An 18,789-nucleotide genomic window follows, 5' to 3' on the forward strand; every position below is an offset into this window, starting at 1 on the left:
GGCTCTTGGTGGCTTGGGGGTCCTTCACTTGGGCGCTTTCGCGCGCGCCTTGCATGTGCGGTGGCTATGGCATAATTGCATCTCCTCATGTATATCCTTGGGCAATTGGGAGTTACCTTGCACCAAGACTAATAAACTTTTGTTTGCGGCATCAACAGATATTGTGATTGGTGATGGCTCTAAAATATCATTCTGGGACAGTGTCTGGGTTGGTGGGATTAGGGCCAAAGATCTGGCGCCTCGCATATTTACCATATCAAGAAATAATTGGAGCAAATCCTTGGCAGATGTGGTAAGAAGCAATGCCTGGATCACTGATCTTGACTTGCTCAGATAGAACAATTACTTTTCACCATATTCTTGAGTTCTACACTCTTTGGTCCCATGTCCAAAAGATCCAACTTCGACCAGGGTTTGAAGATGTCGTTAACTGAAAATTCACTACAAACCATCGCTTCACAGTAAAATCGGCATTACCAGGCCCAATTCTTCGGATAAACTTGCACAAAGTTTGACATGTTCATATGGAAGGTTTGGACGCCTCCTAAGTGCAAGTTTTTCAGTTGGCTAGCTATTCAAAACCGAATCTGGACATCCGATGTTTAGCAGCCAGAAATTAGCCCCATGCATCATCTTGTGTTCTATGCAATTGGGCCATGAAGAATCGGCTCCCTCTCCCTCTTAATCTTTGACTTGATAACCGTAGCAATAAGAAAAAAGTACTCGTCCCTGCATGCAGGTTAGACTTTTTGCAAGTCGATCACTCATTCCTTCTGAACGCCGTTACTCAAAAGTTCCTTCTCTCCCGCCATCACCACAACTGCTCACCGAACCCAGCCAACATAATTGCACTCACTCCACGTCCATGCACGCCACCGCTCAGCCTGAAACCTCTCCCTGTCCCTGCCACCCAGGGAACACACGCCCCTTTTTATCTGCATGCGTCCACTCTATATATTGCGCGCTCCCTAGCTCGCCAATGGGGGGAGACGTCACTAAACATCGGAGTTCAAGCTAACCAGGCGCCAACATATACTGCGTTAGACCTTAGACGACGGCCATGTCTAGCGCTAGACACACTGCCGTCTTCCTTCTCCTTCTTGGCGTTGTTTATGAGCTGAGCACCGTTGCACTTGCCAATTTTTACATTCCAAAGTTCGGTGGCCATGGTGTTTTCGGACGCCGTTGCCGGTTTGGCTTTGGAGGAGATATAGGGTTCGGCGGAGGTGCTGGAGGTGGTTTCGGTGGCGGTGGAGGGCTCGGTGGTGGCATCAGCCATGGTGGCGGGTTTGGAGCGGGTGGTGGATTGGGTGGAGGAGGAGGGTTTGGAGGAGGCCTTGGTAGTGGGTTTGGTGTTGGATCAGGCATCGGTGGTGGCGGTGGATCAGGGGGAGGCCTTGGAATAGGACATGGAGGAGGCTTTGGTGGTGGAGGCGGAGGTGGAGGCGGAGGGGGAGGGGGACTCGACGGTGGCCATGGTGGTGGTTTCGGTAGCGGAGGTGGAGTTGGAAGTGGTGTTTACGGCAGTGGAGGAGGGTTTGGAGGCGGCGGCGGAGGAGGCCTTGGTAGTGGGCATGGTGGAGGCTTTGGCTCTGGACTGGGTGTAGGAAGTGGTAGTACACATGAAGGTCTTGATGGTGTTGGAGGCATCGGGGGTGGCGGAGGACTTGGTGCCGGGTATGGTGGAGGTTTTAGCGCAGGAGCGGGTATAGGAGGTGGCATTGGAAAAGGTCTTGGAGGTGGAGGTGGGTATGGCGGCGGCTTCAGAGCTAGTGCTAGTTTCGAAGGCAGTGTTGGTGGAGGCGGCGGTCATTGATAGGGCAGACAAACAAGCATGGTGTTTTGTCTTGTTGTGTTTCATGACGTACGTGGATCGATTGCATGCTTGCATGTAATCTCCAGGGTTCATCTCTAATTTGTCTATTAGTCCGTGTTTGATATGAGATTTGTTCGTTTAGAGTGATGATATTATTCAACGTACGTGAACTAATAAGTAGTATCTGCTGATTCAGGGATCTCAGGTGTGTATAAGCCTTAAACTGTGCTCTGCATTTTGAATCTGTAGCGAAGGAATAAAACAGTGAGATGTGATTCACTCACCAAACTAGTTCTTGACCGCTTACAAATTGCTACACGTGACATACGTCCTGGTCTTTCTTGGGTCCCGTCTCGCTTGAATGTCGCAAGGATTATGTCAAGAGTTCGAAACAAAAAGCTGACCGATGTACATACACTTGTAAGGATTATTATATATGAACAAATATCTAAAATTCAAATAATGTTCTCCCTCAGTCACAAAATAAATACATATATCACTTTACAAAGAATCGAGTTTTTTAAAGTTTGATCAATTTTATATAAAAATATACTAATATTTACGATATATATACGGCGCATAATAAATTTGATTGAAGATATAATAATATTGATAGTCATTTTTATATTTCTTGCCAAAATTTAAAATGTTTGATTTCGAAAAATGAGATGTATATTTAGTTTGAGATGGATGGAACATGTAGATAAGAATTTGTTACTCAAATATCAGTTGTACTAAGTTCTCCTTGGCTTCCATTAATCTTCATAGAATGAATCTCCATGTGCAGCTAGTAACCGGTCCACGGGAGCAGAGAGATGATGGGGTGTAGAATCGAGACGGTAGATTAAAGAAGGATTCATAGTTCATTCTAAAATCAATTGTGTCGTCTGACCGAGATAAATGCGGAAGTATATAATTATTCAATGTAGCCCAAAACTTACACCCATCTACTTGTCAAAAACACCAACAAAAGATTCTAGCTAAAGCAACTAAGTTATCAAGCTAGTGGCACCTAAACAATTTTATTTAGTATTGTCATATAAATTTATGCAACTAGTGAACTAAGCACAGTGAAAACTATTAAGCATACTAGTGAGCACAAGGATAAAGCAAGCAACGCTAGCACTACACTAGCGCAACTCAACTAGTTACACTACATGTATAACCACAACTAGAGAACTTAATTAGCTACATGAGCTAAGAGAGCAACTAATTACCTACATGAGCTAACTAGCTACAGAAAAGCAACAACACAAGCACTTTATATGAACAAGTACATATAAGCTTATGTTATGGAATTACAAACTGACGAGAATATGATGGCATGGTGACTTTTATGTCGGGGCTCAGTAGTTTACTAACCAAATAATCCCTTATGAGACAAGGTTAAGGTTGGCGTCGATCCTCTTGCTAGTGATGGCTCGTAAGCCCACATCCGCCCTCAAGCTAGGTGTGCTCACACGAGAGCTATAGCACTTGATCCGAATGGTCCACTTGACGTTTTTTTACACCTCTCTTTTACCATAGTTGCTCTTCGCGATCTTTCGTGGGGCGAGCACAAACATTCATCACAATTGTGGTCACTTTCGAAGCACTGCACAATTTCTATGCATGCTATGATGGAGCACACAAGCTTCTAGGCCATATAGAATGTGGTATAACCATTCTTTATATTCTCCTTTAAAAGTGTTCATCCTCTCTATATATCATTTCTCTCTGGCAGCGTCCTCTATATCTTGCCATATAAAAGCTGGTATAACCATGATGTTATGTCTTGTTATGTTTCATGACATGGATCGATTGCATGCTTACATGTAATCTCAAGGATCCATCTTTGTTTATTAGTCTGTGTTTATTAGTCTGTGTTTGCACTACCGGAATTCAGCTCTTTGCCGAGTGCTCGGCTCTTTGCCAAGTGTTTTTTGTCGGGCACTCGACAAAGTCCTACTCTCGGTAACGACCACGTTTACCGAGAGCAGGACTCTCGGCACATGAAGACACTCGGCAAAGACCGCTTTGCCGAGTGTTCGAACGGCGACGCTCGATAAAGGACCGTCAGCAGCCGTCTATAGCTAAGAGTCGTTACCTTTAGCGAGCGTCAGGATTTGGCACTCGGCAAAGAACCTACTTTGCCAAGTGTCTGAGAGCACCTAGAGGGGGGGGGGGTGAATAGGTGATCCTGTAAAACTTAAACTTATAGCCACAAAAACTTGTTAGGTGTTAGCACAATTATTGCCAAGTGGCTAGAGAGGAGTCTCAACAAAACACAATACCACAAGAGATCAAACACAGAGATGACACAGTGGTTTATCCCGTGGTTCGGCCAAGACCAACGCTTGCCTACTCCACGTTGTGGCGTCCCTACGGACGAGGGTTGCAATCAACCCCTCTCAAGCGGTCCAAAGACCCACTTGAATACCACGGTGTTTTGCTTGCTTTTTCTCAATCCCGTTTGCGAGGAATCTCCACAACTTGGAGCCTCTCGCCCTTACAATTGAAGTTCACAAAGAAACACAGAGCAAGGGTGGGAATGAGCAACGCACACAAGACTTCAAAAGATCAGAGCAACAACACGCACACAAGCAGCAACAAGAGCTCGCAACACAACTCAAAGAGTTCACAACTCCACAAGAGCTCTATATGCTATCACAATGAAACGAATGCGTGAGATCGATGTCTTGGTGCTTAGGAATGTTGTAGGAATGCTTGGTGTTCTCCTCCATGCGCCTAGGGGTCCCTTTTATAGCCCCAAGGCAGCTAGGAGCCGTTGAGAACAAATCTGGAAGGCCATCCTTGCCTTCTGTCGTCGGGCGCACCGGACAGTCCGGTGCACACCGGACACTGTCCGGTGCCCGATTTCTTTCCTTAACCGGCGCAGCCGACCGTTGCCGACCTTTGCAGATCTGGCGCACCGGACAGTCCGGTGCACACCGGACAGTCCGGTGCCTCCTTCCGACCGTTGGCCAGACCACGTGTCGCGCGCAGATTCCGCGGCCGACCGTTGGCTCGGCCGACCGTTGGCTCACCGGACAGTCCGGTGAATTTTAGCCGTACGCCGTCGGCAATTTCCCGAGAGCGGCCTCTTCGCCCGAGGCAGCCTGGCGCACCGGACACTGTCCGGTGCACCACCGGACAGTCCGGTGCCCCAGACCGAAACAGCTTGTTGGCTGTACACAACCAACATTCTCCTTTTCTTCTTCTCTCTGTTTCTAACACTTAGACAAATATATTAGTACACAAAACCAATGTACTAAGGCTTAGAAACATACCTTTACTTGTGATTTACACTTTGTTCATCCATGGGCATAGATTCACATTTAAGCACTTGTGTTGCCACTTAATCACCAAAATACTTAGAAATGGCCCAAAGGCACATTTCCCTTTCAATTTCCCCCTTTTTGGTGATTTATGCCAACACAACATAAAGCAACTAGAACAAGTGCAATATCACTTCAAATAGAATAAATTTGAGTTTTATTCAATTTTGGCATATATGGATCATCCTTTGCCACCACTTGGTTTGTTTTTCCAAATCAAACTCAAATCTCTATCTCTAAGTCAAACACACATGTTGAGACATAAATAGAGTCATTCCAAAAGAGATTGATCAAGGATTTCAAAAACTCCCCCTTTTTCCCATAATCACTACTTCTCCCCACAAGAAGCCAACTATTGACAAAAGAGACAATGAAAGAGTTTTGACAAATCAAAAGCTCTACTCTACTATTTTCAAATCTCTCAAGTGGTAGCTGATCCATTTTTCACTTTGGCCTTTATTTTCTCCCCCTTTGGCATCAAGCACCAAAACGGGATCAATCTTGGCCTTTTTAACCCCATTGCCTCACCAAAATCTGCAATGAAGAGCAAATGGCAATAAGAGTTCATGAGATGGACTTGGAATAAGTTACCCTCTCATCGGAGTGCAGTGGAAGTCTTTCATGGTCCAAGTCCACCTTTTCCCTTTCAATTCTCCTTCGAGACTAAATCAAGCAAACTCAAGCATATGGTTAGTCTCAAAGGGTCAAGTTGTAACACATCTCCCCCTAAGCATGTGCATCACTTTGCAACGGACTTGTGAGGTCCAGGGAGTGTTTGTACAACTTGAGCATCACAATAAGCAACAATATGCAGAATGAACATGATCAAAGGCATAAACACATGTATGCTACAATTCAATCCAAGTTCCGCGAATCTAAGACATTTAGCTCACTACGCAGCCTGCAAAAGGTCTTCTCATCTAGAGGCTTGGTAAAGATATCGGCTAGCTGGTTCTCGGTGCTAACATGAAACACTTCGATATCTCCCTTTTGCTGGTGGTCTCTCAAAAAGTGATGCCGGATGTCAATGTGCTTTGTGCGGCTGTGTTCAACAGGATTTTCCGCCATGCGGATAGCACTCTCATTATCACATAGGAGTGGGACTTTGCTCAGATTGTAGCCAAAGTCCCTGAGGGTTTGCCTCATCCAAAGTAGTTGCGCGCAACACTGTCCTGCGGCAACATACTCGGCCTCAGCGGTGGATAGGGCAACGGAGGTTTGTTTCTTAGATTTCCACGACACCAGGGACCTTCCTAAGAATTGGCACGTCCCCGATGTACTCTTCCTATCGACCTTACATCCAGCATAATCGGAATCTGAATATCCAATCAAGTCAAAGGTAGACCCCTTTGGATACCAGAGCCCGAAGCAAGGCGTAGCAACTAAATATCTGAGGATTCGCTTCACTCCCACTAAGTGACACTCCTTAGGATCGGATTGAAATCTAGCACACATGCATACGCTAAGCATAATATCCGGTCTACTAGCACACAAATAAAGTAAAGACCCTATCATTGACCGGTATGCTTTTTGATCAACGGACTTACCTCCTTTGTTGAGGTCGGTGTGTCCGTCGGTTCCCATCGGAGTCTTTGCGGGCTTGGCGTCCTTCATCCCAAACCGCTTCAGCAGATCTTGCGTGTACTTCGTTTGAGAGATGAAGGTGCCGTCCTTGAGTTGCTTCACTTGGAACCCAAGGAAGTAGTTCAACTCGCCCATCATTGACATCTCGAATTTCTGCGTCATCACCCTGCTAAACTCTTCACAAGACTTTTTATTAGTAGAACCAAATATTATGTCATCGACATAAATTTGGCACACAAACAAATCACCATCATATGTCTTAGTGAAAAGAGTTGGATCGGCTTTCCCAACCTTGAAAGCATTAGCAATTAAGAAATCTCTAAGGCATTCATACCATGCTCTTGGGGCTTGCTTAAGTCCATAGAGCGCCTTAGAGAGCTTACACACGTGGTCGGGGTACCGTTCATCCTCGAAGCCAGGGGGTTGCTCCACGTACACCTCCTCCTTTATTGGCCCGTTGAGGAAAGCGCTCTTCACATCCATTTGGTACAACCTGAAAGAATGGTGAGCGGCATATGCTAGCAAGATACGAATGGACTCTAGCCTAGCCACAGGAGCAAAAGTCTCCTCGAAATCCAAACCTGCGACTTGGGCATAACCTTTTGCCACAAGTCGAGCCTTGTTCCTCGTCACCACCCCGTGCTCGTCCTGTTTGTTGCGGAACACCCACTTGGTTCCCACAATATTCTGCTTGGGACGAGGCACCAGTGTCCAAACTTCATTGCGCTTGAAGTTATTGAGCTCCTCTTGCATGGCCAACACCCAGTCCGGATCTAGCAAGGCCTCTTCTACCCTGAAAGGCTCAATAGAAGAGACAAAGGAGTAATGTTCACAAAAATTAACTAATCGAGACCGAGTAGTTACTCCCTTGCTAATGTCACCCAGAATTTGGTCGACGGGATGATCCCTTTGAATCATCGCTCGAACTTGGGTAGGAGGTGCCGGTTCCGCTTCTTCCTCCATCACATGATCATCTTGTGCTCCCCCTTGATCACACTCCTCCTGTTGATGAACCTGTTCATTGTCTTGAGTTGGGGGAAGCACCATTGTTGAGGAAGAAGGTTGATCTCGTTCATCTTGTTCCTGTGGCTGCACTTCTCCAATCGCCATGGTTCGTATAGCAGCCGTTGGAACATCTTCTTCATCTACATCATCACAATCAAAAACTTGCTCTCTTGGAGAGCCATTAGTCTCATCAAATACAACATCGCTAGAGACTTCAACCAAACCCGATGATTTGTTGAAGACTCTATACGCCTTTGTATTTGAGTCATAACCTAATAAAAACCCTTCTACTGCTTTGGGAGCAAACTTAGAATTTCTACCTTTCTTCACTAGAATGTAGCACTTGCTCCCAAATACACGAAAGTAAGATACATTGGGTTTGTTACCGGTTAGAAGCTCATATGACGTCTTCTTGAGGAGGCGGTGAAGGTAGACCCTGTTGATGGCGTGGCAAGCCGTGTTCACGGCTTCCGACCAAAAGCACTCGGGGGTCTTGAATTCTCCTAGCATCGTCCTCGCCATATCAATTAGCGTCCTGTTCTTCCTCTCTACCACACCATTTTGCTGTGGTGTGTAGGGAGCAGAGAACTCGTGCTTGATCCCTTCCTCCTCAAGGAACTCCTCCACTTGAAGATTCTTGAACTCGGACCCGTTGTCGCTCCTTATCTTCTTCACCTTGAGCTCAAACTCATTTGAGCTCTCCTGAGGAAGCGCTTGAGGGTCCCTTGGGTTTCAGACTTATCCTGCAAAAAAGAACACCCAAGTGAAGCGGGAAAAGTCATCAACAATAACTAGACCATACTTACTTCCTCCTATGCTCAGATAGGCGACGGGTCCGAAGAGGTCCATATGTAGCAGCTTCAGCGGTCTTGAAGTGGTCATCACATTCTTGCTGTGATGAGCTCCTCCCACTTGTTTACCTGCTTGACAAGCTGCACAAGGTCTATCCTTTTCGAATTGCACGTTAGTCAAACCTATCACGTGTTCTCCCTTTAGAAGCTTGTGAAGGTTCTTCATCCCCACATGTGCTAAGCGGCGATGCCACAGCCAGCCCATGCTAGTCTTAGCTATTAAGCATGCATCTAGACCAGCCTCTTCTTTTGCAAAATCAACTAAATAAAGTTTGCCGTCTAATACACCCTTAAAAGCTAGTGAACCATCACTTCTTCTAAAGACAGACACATCTACATTTGTAAATAGACAGTTATACCCCATGTTGCATAATTGACTAACAGATAGCAAATTATAACCAAGAGACTCTACTAAAAACACATTAGAGATAGAGTGCTCATTAGAAATTGCAATTTTACCTAACCCTTTTACCTTGCCTTGATTCCCATCACAGAATACAATTGAATCTTGGGAATCCTTATTCTTGACGTAGGAGGTGAACATCTTCTTCTCCCCCGTCATATGGTTTGTGCATCCGCTATCAATAATCCAGCTTGAACCCCCGGATGCATAAACCTGCAAGGCAATTTAGGCTTGGGTCTTAGGTACCCAACTCATGTTGGGTCCTACAAGGTTAGTGCAAATATTCTTAGGGACCCAAATGCAAGTTTTGTCACCCTTGCATCTTGCCCCTAACTTCCTAGCAACTATTTTCCTATCCTTTCTACAAATAGCAAAGGAAGCATTCAAAGCATGATATATTGTAGAAGGTTCATTTACTACTTTCCTAGGAGCATGAATAATATTCTTTCTAGGCATATGATGAATAGCACTTTTCCTAGACATATTTCTACCATGCATATAGGAAGAACTAGAAGCAAACATGGCATGAGAGTCAAAATCATCATAAGCATTATAACTCCTATAAGCATTTCTAGTTTGTCTCCTATCATGATACAAAAAGGCATGGTTCCTTTTAGCACTAGTAGCCATAGGGGTCTTCCCTTTCTCCTTGGCGGAGATGGGAGCCTTATGACTAGTTAAGTTCTTGGCTTCCCTCTTGAAGCCAAGTCCATCCTTAATTGAGGTGTGATACCCGGTTTGCAAAGAAGAGAAGTTGGGGGCTGTTCTTTTTGTTTTTTTCCCTCATCCAGTTGTTGTTTTGGGGATTTGGAATTTTTGTGAACAACATTCGCAACTAGGGCAGTAGAATTTATTTGGTTTGACGTTTGCGTTGCAGTCGGGAGCTGTCGCGTGGGTTAGTTGGGCCGCAATTGGTGTTTTGGCCCATTAGCCTCCCAAACCCTAGCCGCCACCCTCCTAACTACCCCCCCCCATGTGCAGCCGCCCCCCCCCCACTTCTCCTTTCCCCTTGGCCGCCGCCCCCCCTGCCCACCTCCTCCTCCCTCCATTGTTGCAGCCACCAAAACCCTAGCCCCCCCCCCCCCCCAATCCCCTCCTCCCTAGGTGCTACTCCGTGCCGCTCGGATCATCGTCTTTTGGTGCGAATCTCCAATCGTTTTGGTGGAAGGAAGAAGGGAGGAAGGAAAAGGGGAGAACCCAAGGTGATTTTTCTTTTGTGTTCATCCCTTGTTCATTTGCGCTGCGATTCAATTGATTAGATGTTGCGTTTGCGATTAGATGGGGGGGCTGTCCAGAATTTTGCGTGGTGGATGAACAGCGGTAGTTCCAGCAGTTTTTAGTTTTTTTCGTGAAGATTTAATGGGGATAAATTTGGAAATCTTGTAGAACTTTGTTTTATCTTTCCAACGAGTATTTATGCGCTCAATTTGGAGTTATAAATTAAAAGTTATCATCGTTTGAATCCGGGTATGTGGCTGTCCAGAAAACAGATTTTTCAGAGTGATGAACAACAGCAGAGTTAGCAGTTTCTGGGGATTTTTCGGGAGCAATTAGTGTTAATCAGTATGAGAATCTTGTAGCACTTTGTTTTATCTTTCCAACGAGTATTTATGCGCTCAATTTGGAGTTATAAATTAAAAGTTATCATCGTTTGAATCCGGGTATGTGGATGTCCAGAAAACAGATTTTTCAGAGTGATGAACAGCAGCAGTGTTAGCAGTTTCTGGGGATGTTTCGGGAGTAATTAGTGTTAATCAGTATGAGAATCATGTAGGGCTTTTTCTTATCTTTCCAACAAGTACTTATGTGCTCAAATCGGAATTATATTTTAAAAGTTATCGCTGTTTGAATCCGCGTATGTCGCTGCTCAAATAAAAAAAAAAACAGATTGCAGGGTTTATTTTGAGGACCGTTTAGAGGTAAGTAGATGTTAGAATTCAATCATGGGTTGTATACAAAACTTGTGGGGAATTTTATGTAGTTGTCTCTGAAGTTTTGTTTATCATCACTGCTGTCCTAAATTTTAAGTTATGGAATTGTTAAGCAGCGCCGCTGCAGTTTGGTTAGTGAGGGGAGAATTGTTACCGCGGCGGGGTTTGAAATTGCGCGTAGGTGCGGTGTTGTCTTTGAGTTTTTTTCATGAGAATTTGGTGCACTAAGTTGGGTGTCAAAAACAGGTGGTGGACTTCCGGATCGTTCTTAGGGATTTTGCCCGAACTTCGGTAAAGGCAAGTAAAACAGTGATGGTTATTTCGTCTTTTGATTGAAGAGGCTCATACTTGATTATGTTTGTGCTATTTGTGTTCGTATCCATATTCCTAATTGGGTACCATCGTTTGAAATTATTCATGCTTTATTGATTATACATGTGGAGGGTGTGGTTTGATCATGTTACCCATGTGGTTATTGATGTGAAATGGGTGGAAGTATATGTCTAGCACATTTTATTTGGGAAGAACTCATGTTGTTGACATGCATAATGCATTCATCATCCATTGCATTGAAGTTTTCGTCGCGATCTTATGGTCCGACCGTACCGGTACAATGAGCATCATATGTTTCCCGAGAAGGGGTATGATGCAGCTTCATATCCTTAGAGGTATGAAGGCAGAAGTCATGTTGCATCTGTAGCCATGTGCATTCATGGGTGAAGTGTGGAACCTATTTTGGTGATGTGGATAAGGTGGATCTTTACTTTGTAATTCATCTTGGCATTGAGTAATTGATTACTTGCTTACTTGCTGCAAATTAATATTTAAGGAAGAAGTTGGGAACCATGTGGTTGCTTATGCACGGTTGGCTTGCATTGTCCAACTGTTGTTTGTTTTTTTTACTTGCTGAGATGTGTCATCTCACTCTTGCATTGTCTGATGCAGGCACCTGATCTTTGCTTTGGGAAAGAAGGGATGTAGCAGCACGGCCACCACATTTTTAAATAAAGGAATAACTGTTTATTAATGATGTTAAACAGGAAGGGTCAAGTCTAGGGAATTATTACATTCTAATCTTTCATGGTAGTTGAACTGTTTAGTTTGGTGGGCTGAGATGTCTATCTTTTGTCTGGTCATGAATGTTCTTTTCTACCGTTGCATTTTGATTATACTATGGCAATTATCTTTCTTTTATATCTTGTATAAACTATATGCTTCCCTTGTTATGCTACTTTCAAGGGAGGTGCTGCCGGATTTTGCAGTACTTTCTTTCTCTATGTGTTGCATGAGTCTTGTAGAAAGTTTTTTTTTGGTATCATCCATTGTGTGGGATCAGTGGGGTGTTACAGTTGGTATCAAAGCGTAGGCTGTAGGTCCTAGCAAGTGGAGTAGTAATAAATTGACACACTGCACATGTAGGATGGGTTTTCGGTCTTGCTATTGATATGATTATGTTATTCTCTGTGCTAGTTTTGACATTATCTAGAGAGATGCTATGCTTATCTCATATACTTATTATTCTCATCCCTGTGGATACAGCTATGCCGCCTCGTAGAGCTCGGGGTAGTCCGCAAGCTCCTAGTGGGGACTCGATGAGTCCGGCGGCAATGTTAGCCGCGATGCAGGCCATGCAGCAGGAGTTGGCCCTTCTGAGGCAAGCCATTCCTGTCGCCCCTGCAGGTGCTGCTCAGGGAGCTGGAGGTGGAGAAGTGCCCGGGGGCGCTGTCCCTGCGGGTGCTGTTCCTGGTGGCGGGGCCGGGGTGCCTCTTCCTGTCAGTGGTCTTTCTCTGATGCAGTGGATGGGCATGAAGTTGGATTCTTTTGATGGCAGTGGTACTCCGGTCGAGGCGGCAGATTGGCTGACTTATGTGGAGGATAAGATGAATGTCTTCGAGATTGCTTATGAAGATCGGGTTCGCTTTGGCACTCAGCTGCTGAAGGGTGAGGCGCAGATTTGGTGGAGAGGCGTGCAGGCAGCGCACTCCTCCTCACCAGGAGTCCTATCATGGGATGTTTTCATCAGGCAGTTCGAAAGGAGATTCTACCCGGTCACCTTTCTGGAGAAAATGAAGATTGACTTGCAGTCCTACAAGCAGGAGAAGAAGTCTGTCACAGAGTATGAAGTGGGCTTCAACAAAATGGTCCGCTTTGTCCCTCATGTGGCCTATAATGAGATGGAGAAGGCGAGCCAATTCCGTCAGGGTCTGAAGCCTTCTATCAGGCATGCTCTGGGGGCCTTTCCGTTGGTGGACTTCCGTACCACAGTGGAGCAGGCGCTGGGTGTGGAGATGCAACACCAGTACACCATGGAGTCGCAGAAGTCTTCGGGTGTTGATCAACCTCGTAGCCAGGACACGAGGAGGGGCAACACTGGAGGTCCAGCTCACAAGAGGGGCAAGTCTCAGCATCAGCGCCACCATCCTTACCGTGGCAAATCTTCTGACTCAGGTACTTCAGGAGGAAGTACTCAGAGGTTTCGGGCCGTTCCTAAGCCCGGGTTGGGGCTGGTGTGTTTCCGCTGTGGAGATGCGCATCGCCGTGCAGAGTGTCAGTGGAGTGGCAGGTGTTCTATCTGCAGTCAGGACCACAAGGATGTGGTGTGTAGGAGGAATCCCAATGGGAAGCTCAGATGGGAGCCGATAGCTTCCTCCTCTTCTCAGGGCACTATCAATATGATGTCAAGTGCTGAGCAGCAGTTTTCAGTTCCTCTTCCTCCACAGCAGCTTTATGTGCCCGGGACTTCTCAGTTCGTGCCGATGCAAGGTTTTCCGCAGTATCAGGTTGTGCCTACTCCTGCACCGTCTACCCCTGTGCTGTCTCAGTTTGGAGCTCCGCGCCAGCCTCCTCCGGTGGCTCAGTGGGGTTCTTCTGTTAATTTCACTCCGGGAGCTTCCTCTTCTGCGGGTATTTCTGGAGCTTATGTGCTACCCGCTACGGATGGCAGGGAGCAAGGAGACGTGGTGACAGGTACGATTTCAGTTGATTCATTTGCAGCCCATGCTCTTTTTGACTCTGGCGCTAGCTATTCGTTTGTTTCGGAGGATTTTGTGTCGCGGGTTGGTCTTTCGGTGCAGAGGTTGGGTCACCCAATTTTGGTCAGTTCTGCTAATGGCTCCATTAGTAGCTGTTCAGTTTGTCAGGGGTGTTCCGTCATTCTTGCTGATGAGGTTTTTTCGGCTAATCTGGTGGTGATTTCCTTGGGGGCATTCGATGTTATCTTGGGTATGGATTGGTTATCCCAGTATCGCGCGGTTATATCCTGCTTCTGGAAGACAGTGTTATTGCAGGCGCCGTCGGGTAAGGAGGTGGTATTCTTGGGGAGTTCTCCGAAGTTCACATTATCCTTGTTGGCGCAATTGCTTCCTGATCGCTGGTCAAGGAAGTCGGGGATCTTTTTCTCTATGGTGGTGGAGGGCGAGGCTGCCTTGCGGGTGCAGGACATCCGGGTGGTGTGTGACTTTGCTGACGTGTTTCTAGCAGAGCTTCCAGGCATTCCTCCGGAGCGCGATGCAGCTTTTGAGATTAAGCTGATTCCGGGTACGCAGCCTATTCATAAGGCCCCGTATCGAATGGCTCCAAAGGAGCAGATTGAATTAAAGCGGCAATTGGATGATCTGCTGGCTAAGGGCTTCATTAGGCCTAGCAGGTCTCCATGGGCTTCCCCAGTATTGTTTGTTGAGAAGAAGGATAAAAGCAAGCGGCTGTGTGTGGATTATCGCGCTTTGAATCAAGTGACAATCAAGAATAAATATCCGCTTCCCCGAATTGAGGTCCTCTTTGAGCAGTTGAGGGGTGCCCAGGTGTTCTCCAAAATTGATTTGAACTCTGGTTATCATCAATTGAGGATTCGTGAGGAGGATATTGAGAAGACTGCCTTCTGCACCAGGTATGGGCATTATGAGTTCATAGTCATGTCCTTTGGCTTAACTAATGCCCCTGCTGCGTTTATGGAAGCAATGAATAGGATGCTGCATGAATTCTTGGACGATTTTGTGGTCGTATTCCTAGATGATATTTTGATTTATTCAAAGACCGAGGCCGAGCATGATCAGCATCTCCGTCTCGTTCTGGGTGCCCTAAGGAAGAATCAATTCTATGGCAAGTTGAAGAAGTGTGCCTTTTGGCTATCTGAAGTGGCTTTCCTGGGGCACGTGATTAATCAGCAGGGTATTGTGGTTGACCCCAAGAATGTTGCGGCTGTAGTGGAGTGGAAGAGACCTTCTAGTGTCTCTGAAATCCGAAGTTTCTTGGGGCTTGCTGGGTATTATCAGCGTTTCGTACCAAATTTTTCCAGCATTGCTAAGCCTTTGACTAGGCTCTTGGGGAAGGGTGTTCCCTTCGTCTGGTCCGGCGATTGTGAGATCAGTTATCAGTCATTGAAGAGCAAGTTGGTGGACGCCCCTATCCTAGCTTTGCCTGAGAGCGGTAAGCGTTTCACAGTTTATACGGATGCTTCGCGTATTGGTCTTGGCTGTGTGCTGATGCAGGAAGGCAGGGTGATTGCTTATGGCTCAAGGCAGTTGAGGAAGCATGAGGGGAATTATCCAACTCATGATCTGGAATTGGCTGCGGTGGTTTTTGCTCTAAAGTCGTGGAGGCATTACCTTTATGGCGAGGCTTGTGACATTTTCACTGATCACAAAAGTCTCAAGTATATTTTTACTCAGAAAGAGCTGAATTTGAGGCAGCGTCGGTGGCTAGAATTGATTAAAGATTATGATTTGTCCATTCATTATCACCCGGGGAAGGCTAATGTGGTGGCGGATGCCCTTAGCAGGTCCGGGGTTCCAAAGGTGGCCTTGCCGTTGATCGCTGATCTGGACCGTTTGGGGATCGCTTTGTGTTATGTCGGCACCGCTAGCGAGGAGACTCAGATGCTTATTCAATCCTCTCTTATGGAGAGAGTGCGTGCGGCTCAGCAGCAGGATCGTCTTTTGCAGGAAGCCCGAAGGAGGGTTGGTGATGGTAAACCGCGGGAGTTCACCATTGATGAGAATGATTTGGTTCGTTTCAGGGGCCGTCTTTGTGTGCCTCAGAAATCAGAGGTGAAGCTGGATATCCTGCGAGAAGCTCATAAAACGCCTTACACCGTCCATCCTGGCGAAACCAAAATGTACCGAGATTTGAAGCAAAACTTCTGGTGGAAGCGGATGAAGGTTGACATTTCTAAGTATGTGGCCGCCTGTGAAGTATGTCAGCGCGTGAAGGCCGAACATAAGCGGCCTGCAGGTTTGCTGAAGCCATTGGAAATTCCAGAGTGGAAATGGGAGCATATCACCATGGATTTTGTGGTGGGTCTACCTCGTTCCCCTCGTGGCAGGGATGCTATTTGGGTGGTAGTGGATCGCTTGACTAAGTCTGCGCATTTTATTCCCATGAAGACCACGAATTCAGCTTCAGATTTGGTTCCCTTGTATATGAAGGAAGTAGTCAGGCTTCACGGGGTACCTAAGTCTATTGTTTCTGATCGAGACTCCAAATTTGTATCCAAATTCTGGGAGAGTCTCCACAGTGCATTGGGCACCAAGCTTTCGCTTAGTGTCGCTTTTCACCCTCAGACGGATGGTCAGTCAGAGCGAACAATCCAAACCTTGGAGGATATGTTGCGTGCTTGTGTTCTGTCATGGAAGGGTAGCTGGGAGGACCATCTTGCTCTGGCAGAGTTTGCGTATAACAACAGCTACCAAGCTAGCATCAAGATGGCACCATTTGAGGCTTTGTATGGCAGGCGGTGTATCTCTCCTCTATGCTGGGAGACTTTGGGAGAGAGATCCCTGGTTGGTCCTGATTGGGTTCAGCAAACTTCTGAAAAGGTTCGGGAAATTCGTCAGAATATTTTGGCAGCTCAGAGTCGTCAGAAGAGTTATGCTGATGTGAGGAGGCGGGATCTGGAATTTGCTGTGGGGGACCAAGTCCTTCTCAGGGTATCACCCACTAAGGGAGTTGTTCGGTTCGGTGTCTCTGGGAAGCTCAGTCCAAGATACATTGGACCGTTCACTATCTTGGCCCGGGTGGGCAGCTTGGCTTATCGCTTGCTACTGCCGGATTCCATGGAAGGGGTACACCCAGTTTTTCATGTCTCTATGTTGAGGAAGTTCTTGCGGGATCCGGACCATCAGATTGAGATGGAACCAATTGCGGTGCAGCAGGATCTGACTCTGGAGTGCCGTCCGGTGCGTATATTGGAATTCTCGGAGCGTGTGTTGAGGAAGAGATCAATTAAGTATGTCAAGGTTTTATGGTCTAATCAGTCAGAGCGCGAGGCTACGTGGGAACTTGAGGAGTTGATGCGGCAGAAGTACCCGAAACTTTTCGTTGTGGGTAAGTGTTGTTGATTCGCTAATCTTTTCTTGTGTCATTCCGATAGAAGCGTCAGAATTCGAGGTCGAATTCTTTTTAAGAGGGGTAGAATGTGATACCCGGTTTGCAAAGAAGAGAAGTTGGGGGCTGTTCTTTTTGTTTTTTTTCCCTCATCCAGTTGTTGTTTTGGGGATTTGGAATTTTTGTGAACAACATTCGCAACTAGGGCAGTAGAATTTATTTGGTTTGACGTTTGCGTTGCAGTCGGGAGCTGTCGCGTGGGTTAGTTGGGCCGCAATTGGTGTTTTGGCCCATTAGCCTCCCAAACCCTAGCCGCCACCCTCCTAACTACCCCCCCCCCCCCATGTGCAGCCGCCCCCCCCCCCACTTCTCCTTTCCCCTTGGCCGCCGCCCCCCCTGCCCACCTCCTCCTCCCTCCATTGTTGCAGCCACCAAAACCCTAGCCGCCCCCCCCCAATCCCCTCCTCCCTAGGTGCTACTCCGTGCCGCTCGGATCATCGTCTTTTGGTGCGAATCTCCAATCGTTTTGGTGGAAGGAAGAAGGGAGGAAGGAAAAGGGGAGAACCCAAGGTGATTTTTCTTTTGTGTTCATCCCTTGTTCATTTGCGCTGCGATTCAATTGATTAGATGTTGCGTTTGCGATTAGATGGGGGGGGCTGTCCAGAATTTTGCGTGGTGGATGAACAGCGGTAGTTCCAGCAGTTTTTAGTTTTTTTCGTGAAGATTTAATGGGGATCAATTTGGGAATCTTGTAGAACTTTGTTTTATCTTTCCAACGAGTATTTATGCGCTCAATTTGGAGTTATAAATTAAAAGTTATCATCGTTTGAATCCGGGTATGTGGCTGTCCAGAAAACAGATTTTTCAGAGTGATGAACAGCAGCAGAGTTAGCAGTTTCTGGGGATTTTTCGGGAGCAATTAGTGTTAATCAGTATGAGAATCTTGTAGCACTTTGTTTTATCTTTCCAACGAGTATTTATGCGCTCAATTTGGAGTTATAAATTAAAAGTTATCATCGTTTGAATCCGGGTATGTGGCTGTCCAGAAAACAGATTTTTCAGAGTGATGAACAGCAGCAGTGTTAGCAGTTTCTGGGGATGTTTCGGGAGTAATTAGTGTTAATCAGTATGAGAATCATGTAGGGCTTTTTCTTATCTTTCCAACAAGTACTTATGCGCTCAAATCGGAATTATATTTTAAAAGTTATCGCTGTTTGAATCCGCGTATGTCGCTGCTCAAATAAAAAAAACAGATTGCAGGGTTTATTTTGAGGACCGTTTAGAGGTAAGTAGATGTTAGAATTCAATCATGGGTTGTATACAAAACTTGTGGGGAATTTTATGTAGTTGTCTCTGAAGTTTTGTTTATCATCACTGCTGTCCTAAATTTTAAGTTATGGAATTGTTAAGCAGCGCCGCTGCAGTTTGGTTAGTGAGGGGAGAATTGTTACCGCGGCGGGGTTTGAAATTGCGCGTAGGTGCGGTGTTGTCTTTGAGTTTTTTTTCATGAGAATTTGGTGCACTAAGTTGGGTGTCAAAAACAGGTGGTGGACTTCCGGAT

General features: G+C 46.2%; 1 protein-coding gene across 1 annotated transcript; it reads left to right on the plus strand.

The window, feature by feature from the left end:
• The first annotated feature begins 987 nt into the window (after window positions 1-987).
• Window positions 988-2,117, plus strand: LOC103634309 (glycine-rich cell wall structural protein 1). The gene has a single exon (XM_008655865.3). It carries the CDS (start codon window positions 1,061-1,063, stop codon window positions 1,814-1,816), a length of 756 nt encoding a protein of 251 aa, XP_008654087.1. The 5' UTR covers window positions 988-1,060; the 3' UTR covers window positions 1,817-2,117.
• Window positions 2,118-18,789: the final 16,672 nt, after the last annotated feature.

The sequence above is a fragment of the Zea mays genome, chromosome 7 (genome assembly GCF_902167145.1).
Source record: "Zea mays cultivar B73 chromosome 7, Zm-B73-REFERENCE-NAM-5.0, whole genome shotgun sequence".
In the NCBI taxonomy this organism is placed as follows: domain Eukaryota; kingdom Viridiplantae; phylum Streptophyta; class Magnoliopsida; order Poales; family Poaceae; genus Zea; species Zea mays.